Source organism: Phaenicophaeus curvirostris, chromosome 3, assembly GCF_032191515.1.
Source record: "Phaenicophaeus curvirostris isolate KB17595 chromosome 3, BPBGC_Pcur_1.0, whole genome shotgun sequence".
Classification (NCBI taxonomy): Eukaryota; Metazoa; Chordata; class Aves; order Cuculiformes; family Cuculidae; genus Phaenicophaeus; species Phaenicophaeus curvirostris.
The window spans coordinates 31595611-31621030 of NC_091394.1; the positions used below are offsets into that span (position 1 = coordinate 31595611).

The window sequence follows — 25420 nt, forward strand, 5'->3', positions numbered from 1 at the left end:
GCAGGTAGATGATTAGAAATGCTCCACTTACTACTCAGACTTGTTTGCTTGTGCCTTCCTACTGCTGTTCCTTGGCCTTTTCTAGTACCTGTGTGTTGCTCAGTATTGGCAGCAGGGCAAACGGCAACGATTGCATTTGAATTATCCTTGCTTAAGTATCGAAGAGTTGGATAAAAGCAGTGAGCCTAACTAAAATCTGAGCACAACTGCAGCCTTATAGTTAAAAGCTGAAATGCTATTCCTTGCTAGCAGCTGATGTGTTACTACGTGTAGAGGAAAAAAAAAATAGGCATCCTCAGCTATAATAGCAGGTGATTTGTGCCTGGTCAGAATTGGGAGCAAATCAATAAATGAGTTCACGCTTCACTTTGTAGGTGATACAGTAGCTGTGTTTTGTTCCTTGAATGTGAATACTCTTGACCATCTGATGCACAGCCACATCACCGTTTATGGCAGCTTGATGGCTGTCACTGTTGTAGCACAGGTAAAAAATACCTCAGAAACCATGCTGTGGACCTAGGATTTGATCTAGACATTCACAGAAAAACAGCAAAAAAGCTGCCTCTGCTCCAAAAGGATTATTCTTGGCTCATAAGACAAGAAATGGATGTGGAAAAGGCAGGGAAGTTCAAGAAGACACTGGGAAAAGTTGGCACGTTGCTGTGATGACATTGTAATATTACAGGAAAATACATTGGATGTGCAGACTTCTGAATTAAGCAAATGATTAATCTTCTATGGATGGTATCATCAGTTTTCAAAGATACACTGTGGTTGAAGTTAATTTATTCACATACACAGAAAATGTCTACAAAATTCAACAAAGTTATATCATCTTAAAAAAACTCTGCAGTCTTACAATTCAGTCCAACTTCATTTGTTTTTCCAGACTTAGTTCTGAGTCTCTTACTGCACTTGAGATACCCAATGATATGCTTCAGATCATCCAGGATCTTATTTTGGACCTTCGTGTACGTTGCATTATAGTAACCTTACAACACACAGCTGAAGGTAATAGGAGGCCACAGGTCTCTTTTTGCTTACTATCATATTTTTTTGCCTCTGATCAGGCCAAACTATGTTCTAGAAGATAACCAATTTTGTTACAGATATTGTAGTGCCAGTGAACTCCTCCAAGTTCTGTAGTATCTCACAAGTGTTACTTAAGTATTTCACTTTTCTGACAGAAATGTGCATTGTGAGTCTTTTCTCCGCTTAGTCTAATGAACACAGTCGTTTACGGGTTGTGACAGTTTTACAGTGAGAGTGATTTATCTCATGATACAGCTTTTCCATACTGTAAATATAATTTATTTTATTTTTCGAGTTCTGCTGTAAAGCAAAGAATTAAATAAGCAATGTCCCACCCCCAAGGAAAAAAAAACAAACCACAGCCTTTTATGAAGTATTTTAGTTTTGCACTTTTCAAGGCCTTTTACTAATATTAAAATCCCTAGACTTCCTGCTGTGTACACAGCTTTTACCATAAATATCTGCATTTTCAAGGCCAGTAACACATTCTCTAAATCTGATGTTACTCTGTGTGCATCCGAGGCCATGCATTTCACTGTCTCATATACTGTCCATCTGAAACATAAATATGAATGGAGTAAATCTTCCATAAATAAATTTCTCACTTAAAACCAGGGCAGATTGATCTACTAATTCACTTTGCTGGGTTTTTTTCCCAAAAAACTAATTACAGTTACTGTATAAAAAATAGGACTTTTTAATCTTACAAATTAATCAGGTTTTAATCTTTAATGTATGACTCGCTATTTTGTAGGCTGACGTGAAGTGTTTCATTCAAGCTTTAAATGTGCTAAGCATAGATTACTGTATTAAGCAAATGTTTTAAGTTTGGTAATCAAATTATAAGGCCTGTATATCTTATTTCATATCAAGTTAATATTAATTGTATTCTCGGTTCTTATTTTTTTATTAAATCCCATTTCAGCATTAATATTGTATTTCTTTCTTAAGCTAGTTGGCCATACAAGTTACATGTTGTCTTGTCTCTTTAAACTCTGTAGAGAGAGTATTACCACTATTTAAGATTTTACATGAAGTATGGATAAATCTCTTTTGCTTTTCTTCACAGCGGAATTCAGATTTGGGGTTTTTTTTAATTGAAGGCAGAAAATATTCATTTATTTATTTATTTTAATTGTGGTATGAGGATGGTCCTATAGGATTGACTGACCTCTGTCAAGGAATTGTGAGTGATTCCTCAGATGTCCTGACTGTTTCAAAGGAAGGAACTATCTAACTCCAAAAAGTTTTGATGGCAATCCTTAGCTTGTCAGATCTGTGAGTTATCCACCTAGCTTCTCCAGCGCAGTCTAGAGAGCTCTGATATGTGATTAATTGTGAAGCTCTTGGCCAAAAAGTCTGCTGTCTTATTAGTTTTGCTGACTTGTTGCATCATAACAATAGCCCAGTTCTTTGTTCAGATCCAAATTTTCTGTTTCCTACGTCCTGTTTTCTGGCTAGATATATTCTGTGAAGGAAATTTCTTATTAGTCTGTGTCTCAGATTTTTATAAAAGCAGATTTACCGGTCCATGTGTGAACTCTCTTTGGTCTCGACATCTTTATTCATACTTTTCTTTCTTGAATCAGTGGAAATCAGATCCTGTAAGATGCTAGTATGTTATGTTGGCTGGATAATGTATTGCTCTCATCTAGCCAATAACAGCAGCCTTCCTTGACTGCTACTTCTATCCCCTATCTGTAGTTTTATGTATTGACTTGATACTAAAAGAGGAGGAAAGATACCTGCCTGTATGATGACTCTCATTCCATATTGGTGCAATGTATGCCTTGTCTATAGGACCTTTTTTTTATCTTTACCAGTTAAAGCAAAATTACATATGTTGAGTGTGTTCGTGTGTTTAGATGGTCTTTTTTCTGGACAGGACCAGATTAATTTGGCCCTTGGAGAAAGCATTCGTTATTTTTTTAGGGAACCAGTGAAAGAACAGTTAATGAATATTCTCATGGAGCTATGTAAATGGATCTCAGATGTAGTTATATCTGTGGTATATAATTCAAATAGGCTCCTCCTGGACTTGAATCTCTCCTCTGTAATCGCTCTGAAACACAAGCTGCATTGGCTGCTGATATAAAATTCAGTCTCATCTCTTGCTGCATGTTCTAAGTTGGTAAAGGCATTCAGATCAGTCAAAATTTTTAGTAGAGCACTCTACCCTTACCTATTTAAATAGGACAAATTTGCCCACGCACACAGTTTGCTTGTTGTCTTATGATAAACATCAGATACTGATGCTGGCCCTGAGAAGCAATGCAGTCTGTGTTCTTTCCCTCTTATGTGATCACTGGTCATAAAAGGTCATGAAAGACAAATTCTGTTAATGCCAGACTAGACAGGGGGTTTACATCAATGTGTTTGACTGGAATTTGGTGATCAGTGAAATATGAGAAAGAAATTTTTCTGATGTATTAGCTCAGAACAGAATGCAAAAGTAAGCAGCCACAAAATACATGAAGGATGACCAGCGCGATATGAAGTCTCGCAAGAATATCAGTTGAATTAAGAGATATTCTAAATAAATAGAAAATAAATAAATAGGAAAACCAACAGAGTAATTATTCTGCACAATCAGTTAATACTTCTTGTCCTTACTAAGCCTAGAGTTCCATGAGAGGTAGAATTGCAGGTTATGACAACGTAACCCATTTTTTAATTTAGCTAATTAAATCACCATGATAGTGAGGATATGTTTCAGCATGCATTAGTTATTCTCTTGTATTTTGGGGATAGATGGTAATTCAGAGAAATTTTTCCACATTTAAACGAGAGTTTCATGATGTACAGACAATTCTGATGAGCAATTTGTGTATGAAGAACTGTATGTCAAAGTCCCTACGAACTGCACACAGTTTATCTTTTTTTCTGTTTACAAGTTAGTTAAGCCCCCCAAAAGAGTGAAGAGGCAGAATGCACGTGTCCATAAAGGAATTTCGTTTATAGTGCATGAGCTTTGGATTCACAACCTGACCTAGGTCCTCTTAGCTTCAGTAAGCCTAGAGAAGTTGGCAGCTTCCACATAGTAGAAGACACAGTTTTTTGCATATGCCTTCATGTATTCTTGGAGAAAGCCTAGCACCATGGATCCTTGACCCTGAGTGGGGACTCTGAGCCTCTTCTATAGTTACTAAATATGAATTATATGCTAGCCTTTCTGTTTCTGGTAAAATGCTAGGCAGGTGTTCTTTCACTTTTAATTAAGAGCTGGAGTATAATAGATGTGGATTCTGAAATGCAGTATTTTATGTTGTGATTAAATATTTAGAAAATAAAAACACACCCAAAGCCTTCAAAATATTCCTTTAATTTTAAGCTTTCCAGTAAAAATGTGCTTCATGCAACTCTTGCCACGTATCATAGATAACGCTTCTCTGTGTGGTGTCCCCAGCAAACCATGTATGAGTTCCATTCTTAGTCATTTGAGAATGCTGAAAGCTTTGAAGCTTTTAGTACTATTTGCTTGTGTGCCTAGTCATTGCAGTCCCAATGTCTGTGGTTTGTCTTTTCAAGTTCAAGGAGTTTTTGATAATGAGAATTAATACCTTCCTTCCATCCCTACCCCCTGCCTCTCCCCTCCTGCTCTGTCTTACAGATATAAAGAGGTTAGCTGAAAAGGAAGACTGGGTTGTTGACAATGAAGGTTTGACTTCGTTGGTAGGTATACACGTGTCTTGTAGGCAATTCCTTTGCTGGATTTGTTTGGGGTTTTTTTGCAAGTGCAATGAAACTAGGTTCTGTGTTCTCCAAAAACTGAATTATTTTGAGCTTAATCTATATATAAACAGGCTGGTGTCTATAGTTTTGTCAAAATATGAAAATATAGAAAGAAAAAAACAGAATTGTTTTGTTTGCATGGCTGCTTGTTTACAGTACGCTTAACAGATCCCATCACCAAACTCAAAGTTATTTTTTTATTTTCTTCCTTTTCCAAAATTTTTATTTGTACTACTTAAAGTATTATGTCTGGTGTAACTTTAGGTGATAATGGTACTACTAGACAGCAATATTTTTGAAGGTGCAAAACAGGGAAAAAAAGGCAAGCATATATAAAAGCTTTTCAGATTTGTGCCGCGTATAGAGAGGAAAAATAAATAAGAATTGGGCATGAAGATATGCAGCATGATTTTCTGCCTTAAGTAGGGTTTTTTAAATGTATCAGTTTGATTTCTGTTGACCTCTAGCATGATTTTGCTGAGATAAACAATAGTAACTTTCATGGTTAAACACCTTATTTTAGGGATCATTTACTGAAGTAAAAAATATTTTTGAGGTCAAAACAAGTTCAGTTTACATCAAAATACTTCATAACTTAGTAGGCATACTACGGTGGAATTGGTCTGTAGCTAAATAAATAGGTCGTTTACATGTTATATGAGAAATTGAACTGAAAAGCAACTAATTTAGAAGATTGCCTACACACAAACAATGAATGACTTGAAACCAAGTTCAGATAAATTAGTGAGATGCTTTCTGGAAATAAACAGTAATGAGTAATGCCTAAAACACAGCAAGTGTGTTGTAGGTGTGACTTAAAAACAATCTGCGAAAGCAGAAAGGGCCTGTGGGAGGGAGAATTGCTTTGTGTATATTATCTAAGAGAATGCTCTCCACAGACTTTTTTAGTTTTTCTTGTTTCCTTCTATAAATACATATTTGAACTTGAGTAGGAGGGCATTAAGCAATCACAATATACACATTGTAGGAAGGAGTGTTGTTGGGCAGTTGTAGTATTATAACCAGATTTACAGCTTCTAGTCTTAGTTTCAGTTGCTGCTGACTTGGGCAAGTCCCTTAACTTTTCTGTTTTTCACTCTATTCATGTGTAAAATGGAGGGAGGTGAAAGGATCTGAGGATCTGCCACAAAAGCATTTTTTCTTTATGCCTTTGCTGTATCCTAACCCATCTTTATTTTAAAACTGCCTAAGTGTTTTTTGTATTTGGAAATCACCCATTAATTCCTTGTAGACAGCACTTCTGTAGATACCTTTTGAGGCCATGGTTGAGACATGCCAAATATTAATGGTGACAGTTGACTGTTTTGTCACAGCAGGGTCATTTATCTGCTAAAGTAGAGTTCATTGCGGTAATACCACAGCAAAAATTCTAGCAAAAATTAACCAGTATAAACAAGGGACAGGCAGTCTCTTTGGGGACATTTTAGGCTTAAGATATTAACTGTATTTTAAGTTTGTAGGAAATACTCATTTTCCTACACTTTAGAATTTGTATTCTAGGTAAAAGATACAATGAGACTCAGACTAAACCAACTTTCCTCAGTTTCATAATATCCACACAATAACATAACTGAACAGCTTTCTTTTCCTGGGGTGTAATGTTTTATTATGTAGAAACAAAAAAAAAAAAACCACCCGAAGAGCAGCACTTTACTGCTGTTCTTTCTTTTAAGCAAGTCCAGAGATAATGAATACAGATTGTCTTAGTGGCATTTTTCATGATTTTCAGGTTACCATGCAGGCATCGCTTCCATGATCCACCTCCATCCCAGCATTTACAAAACCAAAAATTACTCCTAAGCCTAAAGTTGGTGATGTACCATAAACTATCTGCTGGATGAAAAGCAGGCTTACGTGGCTTAGAACCCATTTTGTCTAACTATCAGACCCAAGTCCAATAGAGTGATGTCCCTCTTTTCTAGACAGAGACACTTCTCTGCTTCACCTTGCCCTGTACAACAGCTTCTTGCCTAATAGCAGCAGGCAGCCTCGTTAAAAAAAAAAAAAAAAAAAAAAGTAACTTAACAGGGAAGAGAGAAAGACAAGGAAAAACTGACTAATGACTCTCTCATCCTGTGAACTCGTTTGCACTTTCAAAGTGAAATTGCTGCATGCAACAAGACTTTACTACTTTAGATTCGGAAACCTAAAGGCAAAAAAAGAAGGCCCCTGAACCAGTGTGTTTTTCTCCTCCATGTGAAAGCTATTTCCATCCATTTTTCTTAGAAACCTTTTGCTGAAATAAAATGCAGAAACACCAGATATCCCACGTGAAATTGTATCCCAAGTTAGATCAAGGGGGAAAAGAGAGAGGGTTTCACAGGCATGTATAATGTAATCGTCAAGATATGCTACCACACACAAGCTATAGAATTCTTTCCTTACCCTTTTAGAAGAGGCTGTTTGGTCTTGAAGTCTCTCATTCGGATTAAAAAAAAAGTACATTGAGCTATGGTAATAAATCTGTATATTTAAGTACAAAAGTATGTCTCTGCAAAAGGGTCCTCTGGCAATATATGAATTATGTATTTGTGTAGTATGCATTTGACATGTTCACCTGAAGCTAACATGTCATTTTTCTTTCAGCCATACCAGTTTGAACAGTGCATTGTCCATTCCTTGCAATCTCTTAAAACTGTGCTGGACTGCAAACCTGGAGAGGCCAGTGTAAGTTTTGATTTGTTCTTTTATTTTTGTTCTTTTTATGTAGATTACCATTGGGTTGCAGAACAAGAACTTTGAGAATGATGCTGGGGTGTAACTTTCCTCTTTAGTTTTTTCCAAGTACACCCTTTTCACTGCTGCCTACTTTTTAGAATTCTGTTTGTGTTTCTTTTGTTAGGTAGTCACTGGGACAGATTGGACCTATATTTATGTCCTTTAAAGCCATTATTTTGGAAAAATGCTGCTAATGTAATTTTGAGATAGCAGTAGATGTGACTTTATTTACGTGGGAAAAAAAGGGTGAAGGGAGTTCCTAGGAGTTACTCTTTTCTCAGTGTTGCATCCAAACTCCTTGCATAACTGAAATTCAGCTTTTTACTTCTGTAAATTTTTATTCTAAATCTCGAGTCCTGATTCTCCTCATCCACTTAGTACCTTCAGGCCCTGATTGATTGTGATACATGTGTTTTCTTTCAGGTTTCAGTGATCTAAGTAAATTCAACACTTTTCCAAAAAGTCCCTTGGGCCCCTCTGCATGGGTATTGTTCCTCTCTCCTCCCTGAAATTAGTTTTCATAGCTAGCTTGTCTGGTTTCTTGATGAACACTATTCCAAAGAATCTACAGTGCATGGTGAATCCTTCTTGTTAGCGTGCAAATGTCTTTGAATGTCCTGGGAGCTTTTCCTGCAATTCCATTAGCCAACAATACGTATCTTGTGTACTAGGACTTGTTTACTTTTAGTGTGTTATCTCCTCATGATTGTCAGACTGTTTTTTGGGACTTGTGTTCTTTCTCCCCTTTTTTAGGGTGGGGAAAAATTGAAACTGATCCATGAGAAAACAGTGTCCCAGCAGCCATTCCTATAATTGTGTCATCTCTTTAGGGATAGGTTACTTAGGCCTTCCTTGAGAATAAGGCCAACATGAAGCTGTTCTGCTGAAATAATATGCTTGCATCTTCAGGTTTTCCAGCAGCAGAAAACACAGGAGGACGTATGCCAACTAAGCATTGGGATCATGCAGGTAACTTGAGCACTTTTAAGTATGAAATTGTGAACACAAGTGATCAACAAAAATGCATGCTTTGTACCCTGCCTGCCTCCCAAAAGGTAGCTTAAGTTGATGACTGTCATTCCTCTGATACCCTCTGAGGATTTGATATAATCTGATTCAGCTGGTAAGCTCTACATGCTTCTAAATCAAACATTTCTCAGTATCCCAGAATATAAGTGACATTCAAGTGTTTTACTGATTTACTGTTGAAGGTATTACTGATGATTGAGAGACACTTTCTGAGCTGATATAATCTAACAGCAATAAAGAACAGTAAAAGTAGCAATGCTGATTTTCAGCAGCTGAAGATCTAGCTTATAATGTTTGTATCAGAAAACAGTGGTCTTTGTAACGAAATCTGATTTTTTAAAAAAATATATTTGGAATTAAGTAATAGTATGCTTTAGGCTTTTGAACCATTTTTATATTCTTCTCAAATAAGAAATCATGAGCTAAAGAAAATATTTAGCGATTAGGGATTTTAGTGATGCTTCTGGAAAGCTGCAGGGGAAAAGGACCTGAGTGTGCTGGTTGACAGCTGGCTGAACATAAGCAAGCAGTGTGCCTGGGAAGACAAGAAGGCCAGCAGAATCCTGGCTTTTAGCAAAAATGGTGTGGCCAGCACGACCAGGGAAGTGATCATACCCCTATATTCAGTGCTGGTTAGGCCACACCTTGAATACTTTGTTCACTTTTGGTGTCTCAGTACAAAAAAAGATATTGAGCTGCTGGAGCGTGTCCAGAGGAGGGCAACAAAGCTGTTGAAGGGTCTAGAGAACAAGTGTTGTGAGGAGCAGCTGAGGGAACTGGGATTGTTTAGCCTGGAGGAGGGGAGGCTGAGGGGCAACGTTATTGCTTTCTACAACTACTTAAAAGGAGGTTGTAGGTCTCTTCTGCCAAGTGAGAAGTGGTAGAATGAGAGGAAATGGCCTCAAGTTGTGCCAGGGGGGGTTTAGATTGGATATTAGGAAAAATCTCTTTACTCAAAGAGTGGTGAAGCATTGGAACAGGCTGCCCAGGAAAGTGGTGGAGTCACTATCCCTGGAGGAATTAAAAAAATGTGTTGATGGAGTGCTTCGGAATATGATTTAGTAGGCATGGTGGTGTTGGTCTGATGATTGGACTGGATGATCTTAAAGGTCTTTTCTAACCTCAGTGGTTCTGTGATGTTTACTTGGGACCAACTTCAGATTGAATAGTTCAAAAATATTAACAATGCCTTCTTTGCAAATCAGCAGATTAGGCATGGCTATAATTACGCAATGATGGTGGGAATTACTTTACATGATTAAAAACTCTTGAATTTTGCTACAAGTAAACACTGATGCTTATAAAATTAAAAATACGCATTCAAAAGTTGTAACTAAAATATTACTGAATTAATGTATCTAAGGTTTAAGACAAAGATGATGACGATTATTCTGCTTCTATGGACTGTAGTAAAAGTGAATTTAAGAATTTTTTTTTAGATCTGGCAAAAAATGTAGATATTGCTTTTTTGTTTCGTAGGTGTTTATAGACTGTTTGGAACAACTGAGCACTAAACCTGATGGTGACATAGATACAGCACAGTATGTAAAATAAATGGGACCTAGGTGTAGTATTCTTACATTGTGGGTGCAAATTTCAGTGGTGGTGTGGTTTTATCCTCTCTGGTATTTCTTATTTCTTATTAGTACTTTTGCCTCTGGTTAGTGATGCTTTGAAATAAGAGTAGATGAGTGACATCGTGTAATAAATATTGTACAAGATAATGAATATGGTGTTAGTTATACCATTTTATTCAATAACAGGAGTTGTAGTGTGCTGAGGAAGCAGCTAGGTTGGTTTTGACATTACCTGACATGGGACAAGTTTACCTGGTTCCTAAGTAATGTCTATTCATAGAGAAGCAGCCCCTGTCTGTCTTTTCTTCTCTTCTATTTTGACTGGTTTTGTTGGTATGGCTGCTTAGTGCTTCAAAGTTTGTTCCGTAATTGCTCATCAGCCACTTATTTTGGAGACCAAAACAAGTCAAAATAACCTGAATTTTCAAGAGTACCGATTGTTTCTTTGTGAAAGAACAGAGACTTGGCAAATATTGGTACCTGTAGTATGCATCAGAAAAAGGCAAATTACCTGTGCTTCTAATGCCACTTTCTTTTTTGTTATTTGGCTGCTTGCTGCATAAGTGTAAAACTAAATCAGAATCTCTGATAAACCAGAGAAATTACAGAAAATGAAAATACTTTAAGAAGGAAAGATCTGTAACTAGAATGGTACCGTCTGTCCACAAAGCTCCTGCAGGCTTTGAGGACATCTTATTAAAAATGAGTTATGTGGGCTGTTATCTAGCATTGAAACAGGATTCCAGTCTTCTGCTCCAACTGCTCATTTGAATCCAGCATGTATCAGAAAATCAAAATCACTATATGCTCACTGTTTAAACAATATTCCTAGTCTTTCAGTTGATGTTTCATCTCCGGATTTGTTTGGAAGCATTCATGAAGACTCAAGTCTTTCTTCAGTAAGTGTGGCTTATATTTGTAAAAGCTGATGTGAAATTTAATGCTTCTCAAAGTTACAGGAATGTAGGATTTGGTTTGGCTTGGTTTCAAAAAATATGATATCTTGGTATACTACAGTAACATAACTAATGAAGAACTTTTTTGATACCCAATCCTCCTCAGAAACTAAAATGGCATTAATGAAATCGGCAAAAATAGCACCTATGTTAAAATAGCTGAGGATTTTACTTTTGATTTATCACTTTGTTTTAAATGGTAAGAGCTGCTCTGATTCTTAGTTACTTCTTAAACCCATGAAGATACAGTTATTTGATTGCTTATGTGGCTTGTTTGGGTTTGGTTTTGTTTCTTAGGAAGTTGGAAAAAATTATTTTTAATATTCCTGACACTTTGACTTTCTTTAATGTACATACTTCTGGTTTGGTGGTTGATGGAAAAAATGTGTTTGTTATCTGCAAGAAACTTAGTGAGAATCTCTTGTGAGGTTAATATGCCTTAGTATAGGTTTCTAATGTTGTCAGAAGCCCGGTTTGCCTCATTTACAAGAGCAATAAGCATTCCTGCTACAATAAAGAATCACAGATTGCCAAATCAGGCCAAGTTTCTGAGTTGTAGACGGTAATAATTAGTTCTTTACATATCATTTTATTTTTGCAACACAAAGTAACTTTTTGTGACCATTCTGGATGTCCTCCCATATGTCATAGGCATGAATGTTTGAATAAAAAAAGGAGACATCAACGATTTTTGATACCACAAACACCAAACATTGTTTTATTGATTTCTTTCTGTAAATCACAGAACACTGTCTTTGCTTTCATGATTGAGTAATGAGAACTGAGAAAGTGAGTGACTGGAGTAAGACTTCTCACTGTATTTCTAAAATGCTCATTTCTTAAATAGTCTGAGTACCAACTGATTATATTTTAAAGTAGTAAGCAGCTGCACGTCTCAACACTAGTCATCATATTACTGGAATACAAAACCGTAAGGGATTCTTCTGGGTCTGAAAACCACCATTTTTTATCATGATGATTTTGTTGCCAGATAATTTTGTTTCCAAAATATTTGCTGCTGTTGGTTTTTAACTTCCACTTGAGGTAGAAAAATGTTTTCCTATGCGGGAGGGAGTGGGGAGAGGGAAAACCAAATCTATTTAAATAATAGATCTGCCTTGTTTCTTTTTGTCTCTTTGGAAAGTACACCTTGTTGCACCATGGTCAGGGAAAGTCAGTCCTGATATTTCAACTCTAGAATGTATTTGACCTTCTTGTAATTAAAAAAAAAAATCACTGAGGAACACAGAGAAGTTACAGAATTTATTTTCAAATTAACTACTGAAGTTGTATTATGTCCTTCTGAACCTTCTAGTATTTTAGAATGGGTGAACACATTTGTTAAGTATTTGGTTTGCTTCTCTTGTTTTAGCCAGCTTCATGTGAAAAGGGGCATGATCTTCAGTTACATTTTGATGATGGTCATCATAATCAGCGTATTTCTTGAAACAAAGTAAAAGCCAGAAACAGCTTCCTGGAAAGCTGTCCAAACCTATTTTTTGTAAAGAAGTCAACCACAGTTCTGTATTAGTCACAGCTATTCCACTGAATGCTCCAGATCCCATAAGAAAAATCATACGTGTTCTATTACCATACTTGATATTCACTCAGTTCTTAATGTTTTATTGACAAAAATATTTTTAAACTCCACTTTATTTACCAGCATGTTTATCACAGGCAGAAAGTCAATAAAATACTACATGTTGGTCATGCTGATATTGATTTTAGTAACTATTATGCTCTTTCTTCTCTTAAAACAAATTTTTAGGAACAGAGGCTTTTAATTGCACTCAGCAACTGCCATTATCTGGAACGTCATACCTTCCTAAACATAGCTGAACATTTTGAGAAACACGGCTTTCAAGGTGTTGAAAAAATAACTCAAGTAAGTGAGAGTGCTGGAATGAAGTATCATTGCTTGAAGGAAACAATTTTTATTTGCTTTACTTCCTGTAAGTCCGTGTGTTTATGTGGCAAAAAGGACTCTTGGGTGAGCCTTCTACAAATGAGTAAGGACTCCAAACATCAATGACAATGATGATATGGTTGTATATGTTCCTATGTGGCTTGAATAACTGGTACAGAAAATGTGATCCCTTATGCAGGACTTGTGTGTTCAATGGCAAAGCTTATCAGATTTCTTAGTAAAGCTGTTTAATGTCACTGTGTTTTCTGATGCGGAGAATAAAAGATAGTTATCTCAGAAATATGCTTGATAAATTACTTCATCTGGCAATCTGCATTACTGATAGCTGTTGTTCATAAACTAGTTCAGGGTTTTTTTGTTGTGTGTGGTTTTTTAGTTGTTTTTTATTTTTTTCAAAGAACGAAAATGTCAAAGTGGGCGGCAGTAGCTGTCTCATTTTCCTGCCTTTTTGTAAAGATTAATCATTTTTTATGAGAAATGTGACTTAATCCTTAGGACCATAAAGCTAGTTTATTTCCAGAAACATTTGTTGGTTGGAAGTAAAATGTTATCTTTTCCAGTACACAGTTCAGTATTTCACTCAAACTGATATTTCTGCTATATAGTACATCCTTAGTCCCGTTCTGCCTAAATGTTGTTTGAATTTCTGTGGCTGAAAAAATTTTCAGTAGCATTTACATGAGGTTTGTATGATTTGTATGTTTAGTACAATATACAAAATCACTCTGGATATTGCTGTTCTTTGCTGCTGAGACAACTGAGAGGTGCACTAGGGACAGTTAGTGTTCTCTATATAAGCAAAAAAAGACTTCTGTTACGTATTCAATGCTCTGTCTTGTACAGCCACATCAGAATGTTGCCGTTAAGTCTGGTAGGTTTATAAATGACGTAATTTGCATGTTGAAGGTGCTAATTAATTTCAAGTTTATGTTAACCCTTAGAAAGCACTGACTGGTGCACTACTGCATATGTGACACAAATATATATGGTAGTTCTACCTGGGAGGATTTGGATAACTAGGTGATTATCTTAAGATTACAGTTTTTGAACCCTTACATAATTTTTACAGAGGCTAGAAGCCTGCAGAGGTTTAGGGGTGTTGGTTGATCATTTCAGTTTTTTGTTCTATCATCTAAGTTTCTGTAAGTTTATCAATTTCTTTAACTATTTTTATTACAAATTTTTATCTAATTTTTGAAAAATAAGATTTGTTTTTAATCTGATAAAACTGAAACAGCTATACTTTTAAATTCTGTTAGCTTTATAAATTAAATTTTGAAGTGAATTTTTAGTGTATATTGTTTAAAACTATCTGTTGTTTGGTTGGGTTTTATAAAAATTGCCTATGTTAGAAGAGTGATCATTATAATCTAATATTCTGAAAATACAGAGAGCATAAAATGGAAACCAGGAAAATTTCCTTGCTTTCTACATGGTTGTTATTTCGGGGTTTTTTTTCTTAGAATGCAAAACAAAGTTACATCAAATGGCCGAATTTAACACTCTGCTTCAGCACATGCCATTTTGACACATACGTATGCTACTTATCTACGAGTAATTATATTTAATTTCTATATAATTCATAAGTGCTTTTCTGTGAAGATTCTTGAATTCAACTTTTTGTTATCAGTTTAGTCATCTTGCAAGTAGGAAAAAATATTTATGTATCCATTAATGTTCATCCTAGCTTATTGATAAGCCTCTGGATAAAATTCTTTCCATAGTTCTGATACTTAGATAAGGCAGAGGAGTTATTAGGATAGAGGCTCAAAATGGCTTTAATAGAAAAATTGAAAACTCTAGTTACTGGGAAGTTCACAGTAGAAGCATAACAATGAGAGAAATGTATATTTTCATGAGCATTTACGCTTGAGAGTCAGGAAAGTGGGTATGCACAATAGTGTTTTTGAGGACATCTGCTCTGCTACGCTTCCTCATCCTGGGCCCAAAATAACATTCAAGGGAATTGTTTATTCTTTCTTGCAGTCTTTTCACTAGCTGAAAAACAAGGTTATCCACCACTGTCTTAATTGTGCATTGAACTTGAAACAGGTTGAAGAGGACTTGCATGTAACGAGAAAACTGTACTGAATATGCAGATGATATTTGGTATTGAATGACTGCAGAAGTGGAAGGTGGAATGACCTAGTTCTAAAACACTTTATTAAGGACTGCTGAAACAGTTGTTTGAAGTATTCTTTGTATGGGTGCACGTTTGCAGGGAATTCCCACTGGAATTCATACTTTATTTCTGCCACTAGTTCAAACCTAAACAGGAATCGTCTAAGGATAGTTATTCCCCCTAGTCATATGAAAATGAAAAATGTCTTGAAACCAATTCCAGGTTTACATTTCTGTGATGCTATGTAAGGGGGAAAAGAGTGTTTAGTAAGATTTTGGTACGTTTTTTAGTGTGTTCTTTTTCAAGTCTTCAGTGTCAACAGGCTGACAGGTAGAAGGAAAAGAAGAAGAAAATACCCTAGATCTTCTCCTGGAACTAAATTCTCAGTTCCTCATGAAAATCCTCTCCTTGGGATACAGATCCTCCTGTGACAAATTAGAAGTTCATCAAACAAGCAGGAAAGTGGTAGTGTCTCTTGCTTCTGAGCATCAGCTTCACCATCAGTTGGATATGGTTGGACTTGATGATCTCAAAGCTCTTTTCCAACCAAACGATTCTGTGATTCTGACTCATTCTTGAAGGCTTCTCTCTCTCTTGATTCCTGGCTCAAATAATGCATTTCCATTTTCTCGTCACTTTACAATACCAGCATGCCAGAGGAAAACTCTGTTTAGAGGCATCCTTGTAGTGAATAAACTTCATCCCTTATCCTGTAGCTTGCAGCATTAAATCCTTTGTCTTCCATGAAGAAAGGAGTGATAAGGAGTTGGTATTCTTGTCTGTCTGTCTTCAGAATTCTGGTTTGGTCTAGAGCCTTGCCTAGAAGCTCTCTTTTAAACCCTTTTGCTTCTGGAAGTTATTGTATGTGTTTTTCCCTAATGGTTGAGGAAAATAAGTAACAGTTAGAAAGCTTTGTTTTTCTATATTTTAAGGTCTTACTTATGAACATAAATATATATAAGCAGAACTCAAATCATATTTTCAGCATATTTTACTTGTATTTAGCACCCATTATCATGCTAAAATACTGACTCTCTACTTTAACATTTTATGAAATGCATTATGTTCCAGAAATGTTTTAGAAGCTACAGTTACAAGGGGTTCCTGAGTTTAATAAATGTGTCATATAAAATATAAAGTTGTTCAGATACAATGAGAAAATTGTGTATATCCCTTTAGTTTTCAGAGTAGCAAAGTTGTGTAAATTACTAAAAATTGCATAGAGAGCTGTTAAAGACAAATTCTGCAAGGTGTTTGTGAGCTGCAGTTTATGCATCTGCTGTACAGCTGTATGTTGCAGTAGAGAGGTGACACTCACTTGTACAGTTTCAAAATGCACAGACTCCTAAAAAATATCTCTTTTTCAAATATATATAGAGAGAAATTGTAACATTACAATTGATAATTTTGAGTATTATAAGAAAATCTTTGTGTTCTAGGGTGGAAATTATTACAGGCATATTTTAAAGCATTGGCAAATTTCAGTTGTTTACTTGGTACAAGATCGATACCTCCTGGCATGAAAAAAAAAATAATCCTGCAATTAGGCAGTTATGGAGTGATATTCCTATATGTAATTATGAACTGAAATATCTAGGCAATTGCTTATCTGTACCAAAAATTAAAGAAGGAATGATGTCATTTTCTTGAGTATGTGATTAAATTCTTGTAATTAATTACTATTTTTTATGTTCTTTCTCTTTTTTTTCTGGGTTTTTGTTTTGTTCGTTCTTTTTTTTTTCAGGTTAGTATGGAATCCTTGAAGGAGCTGGATCAAAGACTCTTTGAGATGTACATTGAACTCAAGGCAGATCCGATAGTTGGGTCATTAGAACCTGGCATTTATGCAGGATATTTTGATTGGAAAGATTGTCTTGTTCCAGCAGGTAAATATCTGCTTATTAAACTCTGAAATTATTTTAGCAGTGATTGATAGGAGCTAAAATATACTGTACAATTAAAAACTTCTTTCCAGTCTGTGTTTTTAACTTTTGACAAGTTCTTATAATAAAGTTCTTTCTCACAGACTTCATTTAATTCTTAAATAATTTTTCAAATACCCTCAGATGATTAAAGCAGCTTTTATCATTGATAATCTCTTTAATACTTGTTTTTTGTGATTATTTTGCTTCATTGCTTATATATAATAGAAGGAATTATAAAAGACATCTTTGCTATTTTCTTATGAAATTCTTTGAGATTGTTTGGGATTTTTTCCAAAGAATCTGGCCACTTTTGTAATAGATGTAATTACAGTTCTGAAAAGGTAAAATTATGAGAAAATGCATACTATAACAGTAGTTCAGCAAAGAATGTTAAACTATTGAAGAAGGGCAGGTATAAGGAATTTAGAATGACTGAGATGTTAGTCATTAATTAGATGCTTTAAAAGCCTCCATTTTAAGGAAGCATAATATAAATGAATCCATCCTTTCTTTTTTATTGAAAGTAGTGAACGCTGTGCATGTCTTAACATTTAGGTCCTTTGAACATCTAATTTGTCATACCTAAAACTAATACATTTAAATCGCTTGGTACATGAATGCCTAGTTAATACCAAGTAGAAATTAGTTGCAGTAATGTAGTACATGGCATTTTGAAGGTGATCTTCTATTAATTTTCATTAAATCAGTGATTGACATGACAATTTTTACTTACTTGTTTTGATTATTCCATAGAGTTGTATATGGCAAGCTTAGTAGAAATTTTGTAGTACTTCAAAATTTGATAAGGAAGTAATTACAAGAAGCATGCTTGCAATCTGTGAATCAAGAGCCACAGTGCTTGCTCGCTAGGCTTTAAAAACACAGCAGTCTTGGGGCTTATTACTTTGAAGAAAAGTGTCTCTCGTATCTTTGGTTACTACTTTCGTACAAAGAATAAATTCTCTAATACAGTTTATAGTGGAAATAACGTAGATTTTAATCTTGAACATAAATTTTTTTTCTGAATACTACATAACCACTCGTCATGTTTAAAGTATGTCTTTGCTTGGCATGTTTGCATTCCCACCAACTGACAAAGACCAAGAGAAAGAAGTTGTTGTGATGGATTTTATATGCTCATTTCTTGATCTAGTGCATTGGGATCTACTTACTAGACTCACATTGCCTTTAGGATTATTATGTAGTATTTTCTTATACTGAATTTCTATTAGAGGCATGCCTTAATCTGTGTGTTGTCTTGTTTATTGTTGGTTTTAAGTATTTTCTCTTTAACTTTTTGGTAAAAATTGAAGTGAAGGTGTTTATTATTAGAGTCTTGTCCTCATGGTTACGTATCAGTGTTGGCCAAGAGGCCAAGTAGTAAAAAAGTTGTTTGAATATGTTTTGTTAAAATGCAAGCTAGACATGTTGAAAAGGAACATATAGACACTTTTTCCATGATTCTTCAACTTGGTGATCTTTCTTTCTGATGGATAAATTCAGTCAAATGTACCCTGTCAACTATTGGTATAAAAGTGTAACTTTGCGTACCTTCAGTTTGTCTGCTGATAGCAATGGTTAGTTGACCCTGAAAATATTTGGGGCTCTGAAGACTGGGAAAGTCTCCCTCTTAAGGGAGGTAGATGAAGGTTATTGAAAGGGACTGTAAAAACCAAAGCGAACAAACAGACGAAGCTTTATTTCACAGTCCTCTCCATGTACTTGAAATGTATCTACTTTATTAAATTAAAATAGCTTACAGATGTCTGTGAGTGTATCACACTGAGTCAAACACACAATTCACTCGGGGATTTGTTAAAGATCAACACAGTGATGGGTTGAAGAAAAAAAATTATTTGTACAGTGCAAATTATTATCTGTTCTTCAGTAGTCCTTATGACTGCAAACTCTAAATGTTTTACGGAGTCATTTGGCTGGTTTTGGTCTTAACTTTTGTAGCCTAATTTATTCTTTAAAAAAAAAAGAAAAGTTTATGGCATTGGCAAGGCAAACCATTAAGGCCTCAGTTCTATTCCTGTGTGGTACTATCAGTGATGTGTAGTGTTGCATAAGTAAAGCTGCTCCTCCTTGTTCCTTAGTGTACACAGCTATGCCTGACTGCCAAGATGTAATAGTTGAGCTGAAGGGCTTTCTTAATATGACTTTGCATTAGCTTTCATGTAGTGCTAGGTGATAGTGCAGAGGCAAATTTTGATAAGTCTTTTTTTTCAACGGAAAGAAGAAGGAAAAGGCATCAATTTCCTCATTGTTAAAAGATAAGGTAAAAGGCAAATAATTTCCCTGCTGCAGTCTCAAACTTTGAAGCATTCCATTTGGCAGCTGCAAATTTGACCAGAGTGGAGGTATGTTGATGCCACGGATATGTCTTTTGCAAAGAACATTTTAGAAAAATGTGACTATGAAAATACTCAGGAATTTAGTAGGGATAACATTAAGAATATTCTGGTGGTTACCTTCCCATGTTGCTAGTTGAGCCCAAAGCTTCAAGACTGGAACTGTTTTTGAATAATTGTACCTCTCAAGCACTAGCAAGTATTCCTTTCTTGATGCTCCCCCTGCTGTTGCTGAGCAGAATGAAGAAGCTGGAAGCCTGAATAAAATGCAAAGAACACCTGATCTGGACTTTTGGGAAGGTAATGCATTTGACTAGATGGAATCATTCATGAAGAGGATACCACTGCTGGTAGAAAATAAGGTAACTGCAAGGGAGGGAGCAAACTGGAAGAAAAAGCTTGTGATGAAGATTGGTATTCTTGCTCTTTCAAGCAAGAAACAAAGGGGGAAATCAGGACTGGATGAGCAAGATAGACACTTAAATTAGGGTAGGATTTAGAAATAGAATTAACACAGAAATGAACTGAAGGAGATAATACAAGCAAGAGACAAACTTGAAGTGCAAATAAAAGGATAGAGAGGGTTGATACTAGATCAATCAATGAGCTTACTGAAAGCTGCAGTGTAATCAAAGCAGTCCTCTCAGTCTTGCACTTTTGTCCTATACGGGTGACCGACTGTTTATGTTACTGATCTCTTTGTACAGGTGGCAGAAGTTATGTATGTATTGCTTTATACTTAAAGTAACACCGCAGGCAATGCTATATTCTATATATATGGGCAGTACCAATAAAAAGCACAACAGTGGCCTAAATATTTTGTCTTGCCAATGCCATCAACATTGCTTCTTTTGTAGAAACAAGGCTACCAAAGTCAAGGTCTACAGCGTAAGCCAAATGACTCAAATCCATACGAATCTACTGTACATAATTTACATGTATCCATTGCCAATTCTGTTGTTGAACCATATATACCAAAGCAGTTTCTATTCTGTTTTTTTGTTTGCTTTCTTTTCAATGCCAGTAAAAATTATCTACAGACAAAAATGATCAAGTATAATCCAATCTTTAGATAATAACTTTTTTTTGCCGCATGAGCGTGCTTGACTTGGTAATGAAATGGAGGCTTGTTTCAAAGATAAAATTGGAGTTTGTATTAAGTAGAGCTGTTACAGGCAAAAATCTGTCCTCAGTTGCTAGAGATGCTGAGAGGTGAGTGAAGTGTAATCTGAGGCAGGGGGGGAAAGTGGAGGCAAGATTCTGTCCCTTCCTCTATGTCATGTTCAGAAAAATCTTATTGAAAAACCTTGGCAATTTATTATCATTGGCAACTTTGCAGTCATTTGCCTGTAAGTACTGGGGAAAATACTTCCTTACGTCATATAATTAATGGGGAAATACAAGGGAATATAGAAGAATGAGAAGAACTGTAATAAGTGAACTATAATAAATGAACAGTTCTGAAGAAGGAATCAGGAGAAAATTAAGAATCCTGCCTTTTGAGCAAGCTTTGAAAAATACATAGTATCCAAGTTTTGTACTGTGTTTCTGTCAGTGTGGAAAAAGCATATGACTTGCTCACTTAGGCAGTTATCCTGTAATTATCTTGTACTTACTCATATGTATGTGTTTTGTTATATTTTTAAATATGAGGAAGGGCAAATTGTTTGCATAGGACAAATTTAAGCCTATGGGCTGAAACTTTTATGGTTTAGATTTTCAAAGTACATTCTCTTTTCAGTATGAAAGTTCTGAATGTCAGAAAGAACTTGTTCACAATGTAGTTACAATGTGCCCTTTTATTTTGATCTAAGGTGTGACTGCTGGTGTTAGAAGGCAGTATTATTAACTTAATCAGATTTATTGTTAATAAGTAACTTTGATATAATTTTTCATTTTAATTTCAGTGTCGACTTGAGTCTTTTTACAACAAATACTTCAATTTGACATGCAGCAATAATTAAATTAGTTTTATTCTTTTTTATTGTTTGAAATATTGTTTTAATTTAATCTGTGGTATTAACAATATTAAAAAAGATGAAAGGAATAATGGGAAACATAATGTTAATCAGTTGCCGAGTATGGTTTTAGGGGAGGAAGTGGTATATACTGGTCAATCTGCTAGTTCTGCATACAAGATTTTTTTCATTTGCATTCATTCTTCTCTCTCTCAGTAGTGGGTTGTCTTTTGTTGTTTTTCTTTTTTAAAAAACAATCTGTTTTAAATGTCTAGATTTTCTCTTAGACACCTGACAAAATTAGGTTCTGTGATCTCTTCTGTGTTCCAAGCCTATGGTCTTTTGCAGAGTGAATGAAGTGGTTTTGTTACTCTCTATTTGGATAGAAAAGATTTCTGTGTATTGAAGTCTGTGCAGCACAAACAAAAGTAGTTGTGGTATGTGAGCTTTTGTGTGCAAATGTCAAATTATTTTTAATAATATGGCAAATTTTGTTATATTTTAATTGTTTGCATATACAACAACTACATAAATATGAGACTACAGTAGGTGTGGATTTGTTTGTCTGAGGAATTCAGATATGGTGATCTCTCTTCATAAATTAGTTTTGAAATGCTGGCAGCATGCCATATAGTCTAGCCAACATTCACTAAAAGTTCACAGCGTACAGAGTTGCAGAGCCTATTCTGACAATCTTTTTGAAATATGTATCCTCTGTATTTCCCTGGTGTTGTGAGATAATGGGTGGTGGGGTTGTTTTTGTAGTATTTAAATTTTCACATTGAAAGTTTCAGAATATTTCACACTTTCAATTTAAAAGTTGATTGTTTATATTTTTTAGATAAGCATTCTGTACTTTGCATAAATTGAATATAGTGTAGTTAACTCTGAATTTCTTATTTGGCATGTTGAGGGTGCATTGTTTGAAACGTTTAAAATAGAGCAAATGCCACTCTTGCAGTAAAAGATTTAAGTGCATCAGATCTGCTAAATCAGATTTGATATACTTGTCACATCTCTTATCTTTTATTTGTCTAATTTAAAAATCTAATAAAAATCTTTTAATGGCAAAAGCCTGATGAAAGGTACTCAACAGTTAAAAACGAAATATCAAAAGGCATATTTAATTTGTAGTTACACAGTGACATACTTGTCAACTCGAACTTTTCTTCTTTTGTTTAATTTGGGGCATAGCACCCTGCTTGTGTGAAAGATGACAAGTGCATTTACATCTTAAAAACATTTGGATATAGTAGATTTCTTTCCTTTTTTTGAGAACTAGGCAATTACTTTTTGACTGGAATGTGCAAAATACTTTGGTTTGAAATCTCTGTAACACTTTAGATTTCTTATAACAATTTAAAAGGATGGCTTCAGAATTATCGTGCTAGAAGTAGATGATTTTGAACTCCAACAGATCTCAAACCATTGATTTCCTGTGTTTAGGAATTGTCTGTCTTTGATAAAGGGATATGACATGCCAGTTAGTCTTCGTATGTGAACAGGAAGAAAACAACAATGCTTTTGCAGTCCTACTTCATGTAAGAAATTAATGCCATAATATTAAAAAAAAAAGTGTTCTGCATTGGCAAACAATGTTAAAGGATATGTTATAAAATGCCAGTTTAACTGTTCGTGACACAGTCACATATACATTCCACAAGATAGTTATTTTTGTCTGGCTGCTGGAGTAGGTGAGGGTACAGGTTGAAATCTTGCGTCTCTTACAGCCTGCATATTCTTGCATTGTATGCCACTGTATTTCGTTTTCTTGCACTGTTCTTATGTTGAAGTTTAGAGTACACAAGGGGGTCAGCATTGGTAAGAGTGCCTACATTAGCTACCGAAAAGGGAGCTCACCTTTAACTGCTAGCAATTGCAGCAGCAAAGTGATTTTTTTTTTTCATTTTTTCTTTTTATTATTTTCCCTTCCTCCTTCTTAATTTTTTTTTTAACATATAGCTGGACCTCTTCTACATCCTGGAAGAACTGAACTGCAGTAAGCTCATCTGGAACCTGTGAAAGGGTGGTGGGGAGGAGACCACACAAACATAGGGCTGTACAAAAGGGAATTTGCACCTGAAGAAACAGCTATGTACTGTGCTGGTGTGTTGTGCTTTAGTGGAGACACTTACTGAAACATCAGTGTGTTCTTACACACAGTACTCTTAAGTGCTCCAGTTAAAATATGCTGGTTTTCATTCAAACTAGGTGCATTTGCTACGTACATTAGTAAATTGATATTTTGTCATTGTAGTAAGGAATTTTTAACTATGCTCTGTATCAACACTCAAATTTTTATTAGGATGAGTTGAATTCAATCTCTTTAAATGACCTGTTCAACCAGCAGGTGTAACAATCAATGTGTTGTGTGACTGCAGTTCTTGCATTTGGTTCACTACACATAATTCTTTGCAGAGTAGAATTGTGTACTAAAATATGAAAGTCAGGGGTTATCGTACTGTAGCCTTTCAATTAAATTTGTAAGAAAAATTTTCTGCTTGAAATATATGTACAAATTTCACTGCCTGTTTCAAAACACCTTCATTTGTGTAACTTCTTTTTAACCTCAGATTTTTCTTCAATTTCACTTTCAAACATTCTAGGTTTCTTTACATTTCTCACTTCTGAAAACAGTAAGATTTTTTTTAATATATTACATTGTTTTCTGAAATATATGTATTAGGGATCACTCCAGCTGATGAAATGGAATGGATATTGTGCCCTCACTGTCCTTGGGAACAGTTGCGAAAGATGAGAACAGGAGAAGGAACTATTTCTCCAGCTTCCTGCAGGTTTTGCCTGCAGATTATCTTTAATTTATGCCTGTAACAGAAATTCCAGTAGGAACTGTCCTGGAGAGACCTTGCATTTTCTGGTGCCTACTTGCTACATATTAAGTTGCATTTGTATGTAGACTTCATTAGATATCTTCTTGTGCTTCTGCACACTTGTTGCATGCAGGTGTTTCTACTGCTAATTTTGAATTGAGTTTCTTATTGTCTGGTTCCAGCAGACTCTACGCTTCACATGTGCAAGCATGCAATAGAAGTTCATATGCAAATTAACTATTTTATTTCTTATGATTCACAGAATCACAGAATCACAGAATAACCAGGTTGGAAGAGACCCACCGGATCATCGAGTCCAACCGTTCCTACCAAACCGTTCCTCTTGCTTTGCACATGTCTGCCTTCACTCACAGTTCCACTTTATAGAACTTTCTGCTATTAATTCTACCAGTAGCTTTTGGTAGCCTGTCATACATATCTCTTAAGCTTCTCTTTGGCTTTACCTGTCAAACCCCTTCCTGCAATACCTTGTGGCATTTCTGTCTGTGCTTTTCTAAAGACCATTAGAGTTCAAAAAACATTTTATCTTCAGTATTTTTCGTTAAAATTTGGAAAACTTACATTATACTCAAACTGCAAAATTAAGTGGTCAGTAAATTTGTAGATTCCCTCTTTAAGTCAAGGTGTATTTTTAAAAGGGGGATAATATAATAGGGAAAAAATCTTTCTCATCTGAACATTTTAAAGACCTAAGACAGGTTTCATGTATATTGCTTGAGGGATGGGAAGAGCATGAGCACAAAAGCCTTGTGTCTCTACAAAGAAGTCTTGCTGTGATTCCTTGGTCAGACCATGTCTTAATCTTATTGTAGCTTGAGGATTGCCTGTGTTTGTGTACCGTTTCCATAACTGATGGTATTAGAAGCCACTCTTGTCATTTCACTTACATATTAGTTGTCTAAGCTCCAGGGGATTTACTTATCAGTTGCCTGACAACACCAAAATCTCTTTTGTTGTCTAGCCATTTGTGGGAAGTTGTATAGTACTTGTCACCAGTTTGGGATTTTGAAGACCAATTTGATCTTTACCTGGGAATCTTGTCATTTGTTCAGCATTTTCTACTTCATGCAGTGTGTGAGTTCACAGTCCATCTCTAGGTGGACATGTTTTAGTTTCAACAGCCTCTTTTGTTACAAGGGAAACTAAATGTGTTTTAGATCCTCAGGCACACTCTTTGAGAAATACTTAAACTATTAGAATATTATTTTTATGGCTGT

At 35.4% G+C, this 25420-nt stretch overlaps 1 protein-coding gene across 1 annotated transcript in view; it reads left to right on the forward strand.

The window, feature by feature from the left end:
• EXOC2 (exocyst complex component 2) overlaps positions 1-25420 on the forward strand; it is a 111768-nt gene that overhangs the window by 58350 nt on the left and 27998 nt on the right. The window contains exons 15-22 of the mRNA XM_069853586.1: positions 890-1011; positions 4643-4704; positions 7372-7452; positions 8413-8472; positions 10012-10073; positions 10942-11008; positions 12834-12950; positions 16859-17000. Of these exons, the coding sequence (XP_069709687.1) occupies positions 890-1011; positions 4643-4704; positions 7372-7452; positions 8413-8472; positions 10012-10073; positions 10942-11008; positions 12834-12950; positions 16859-17000 (713 nt within the window). The remainder of the gene's footprint in view (positions 1-889; positions 1012-4642; positions 4705-7371; positions 7453-8412; positions 8473-10011; positions 10074-10941; positions 11009-12833; positions 12951-16858; positions 17001-25420) is intronic.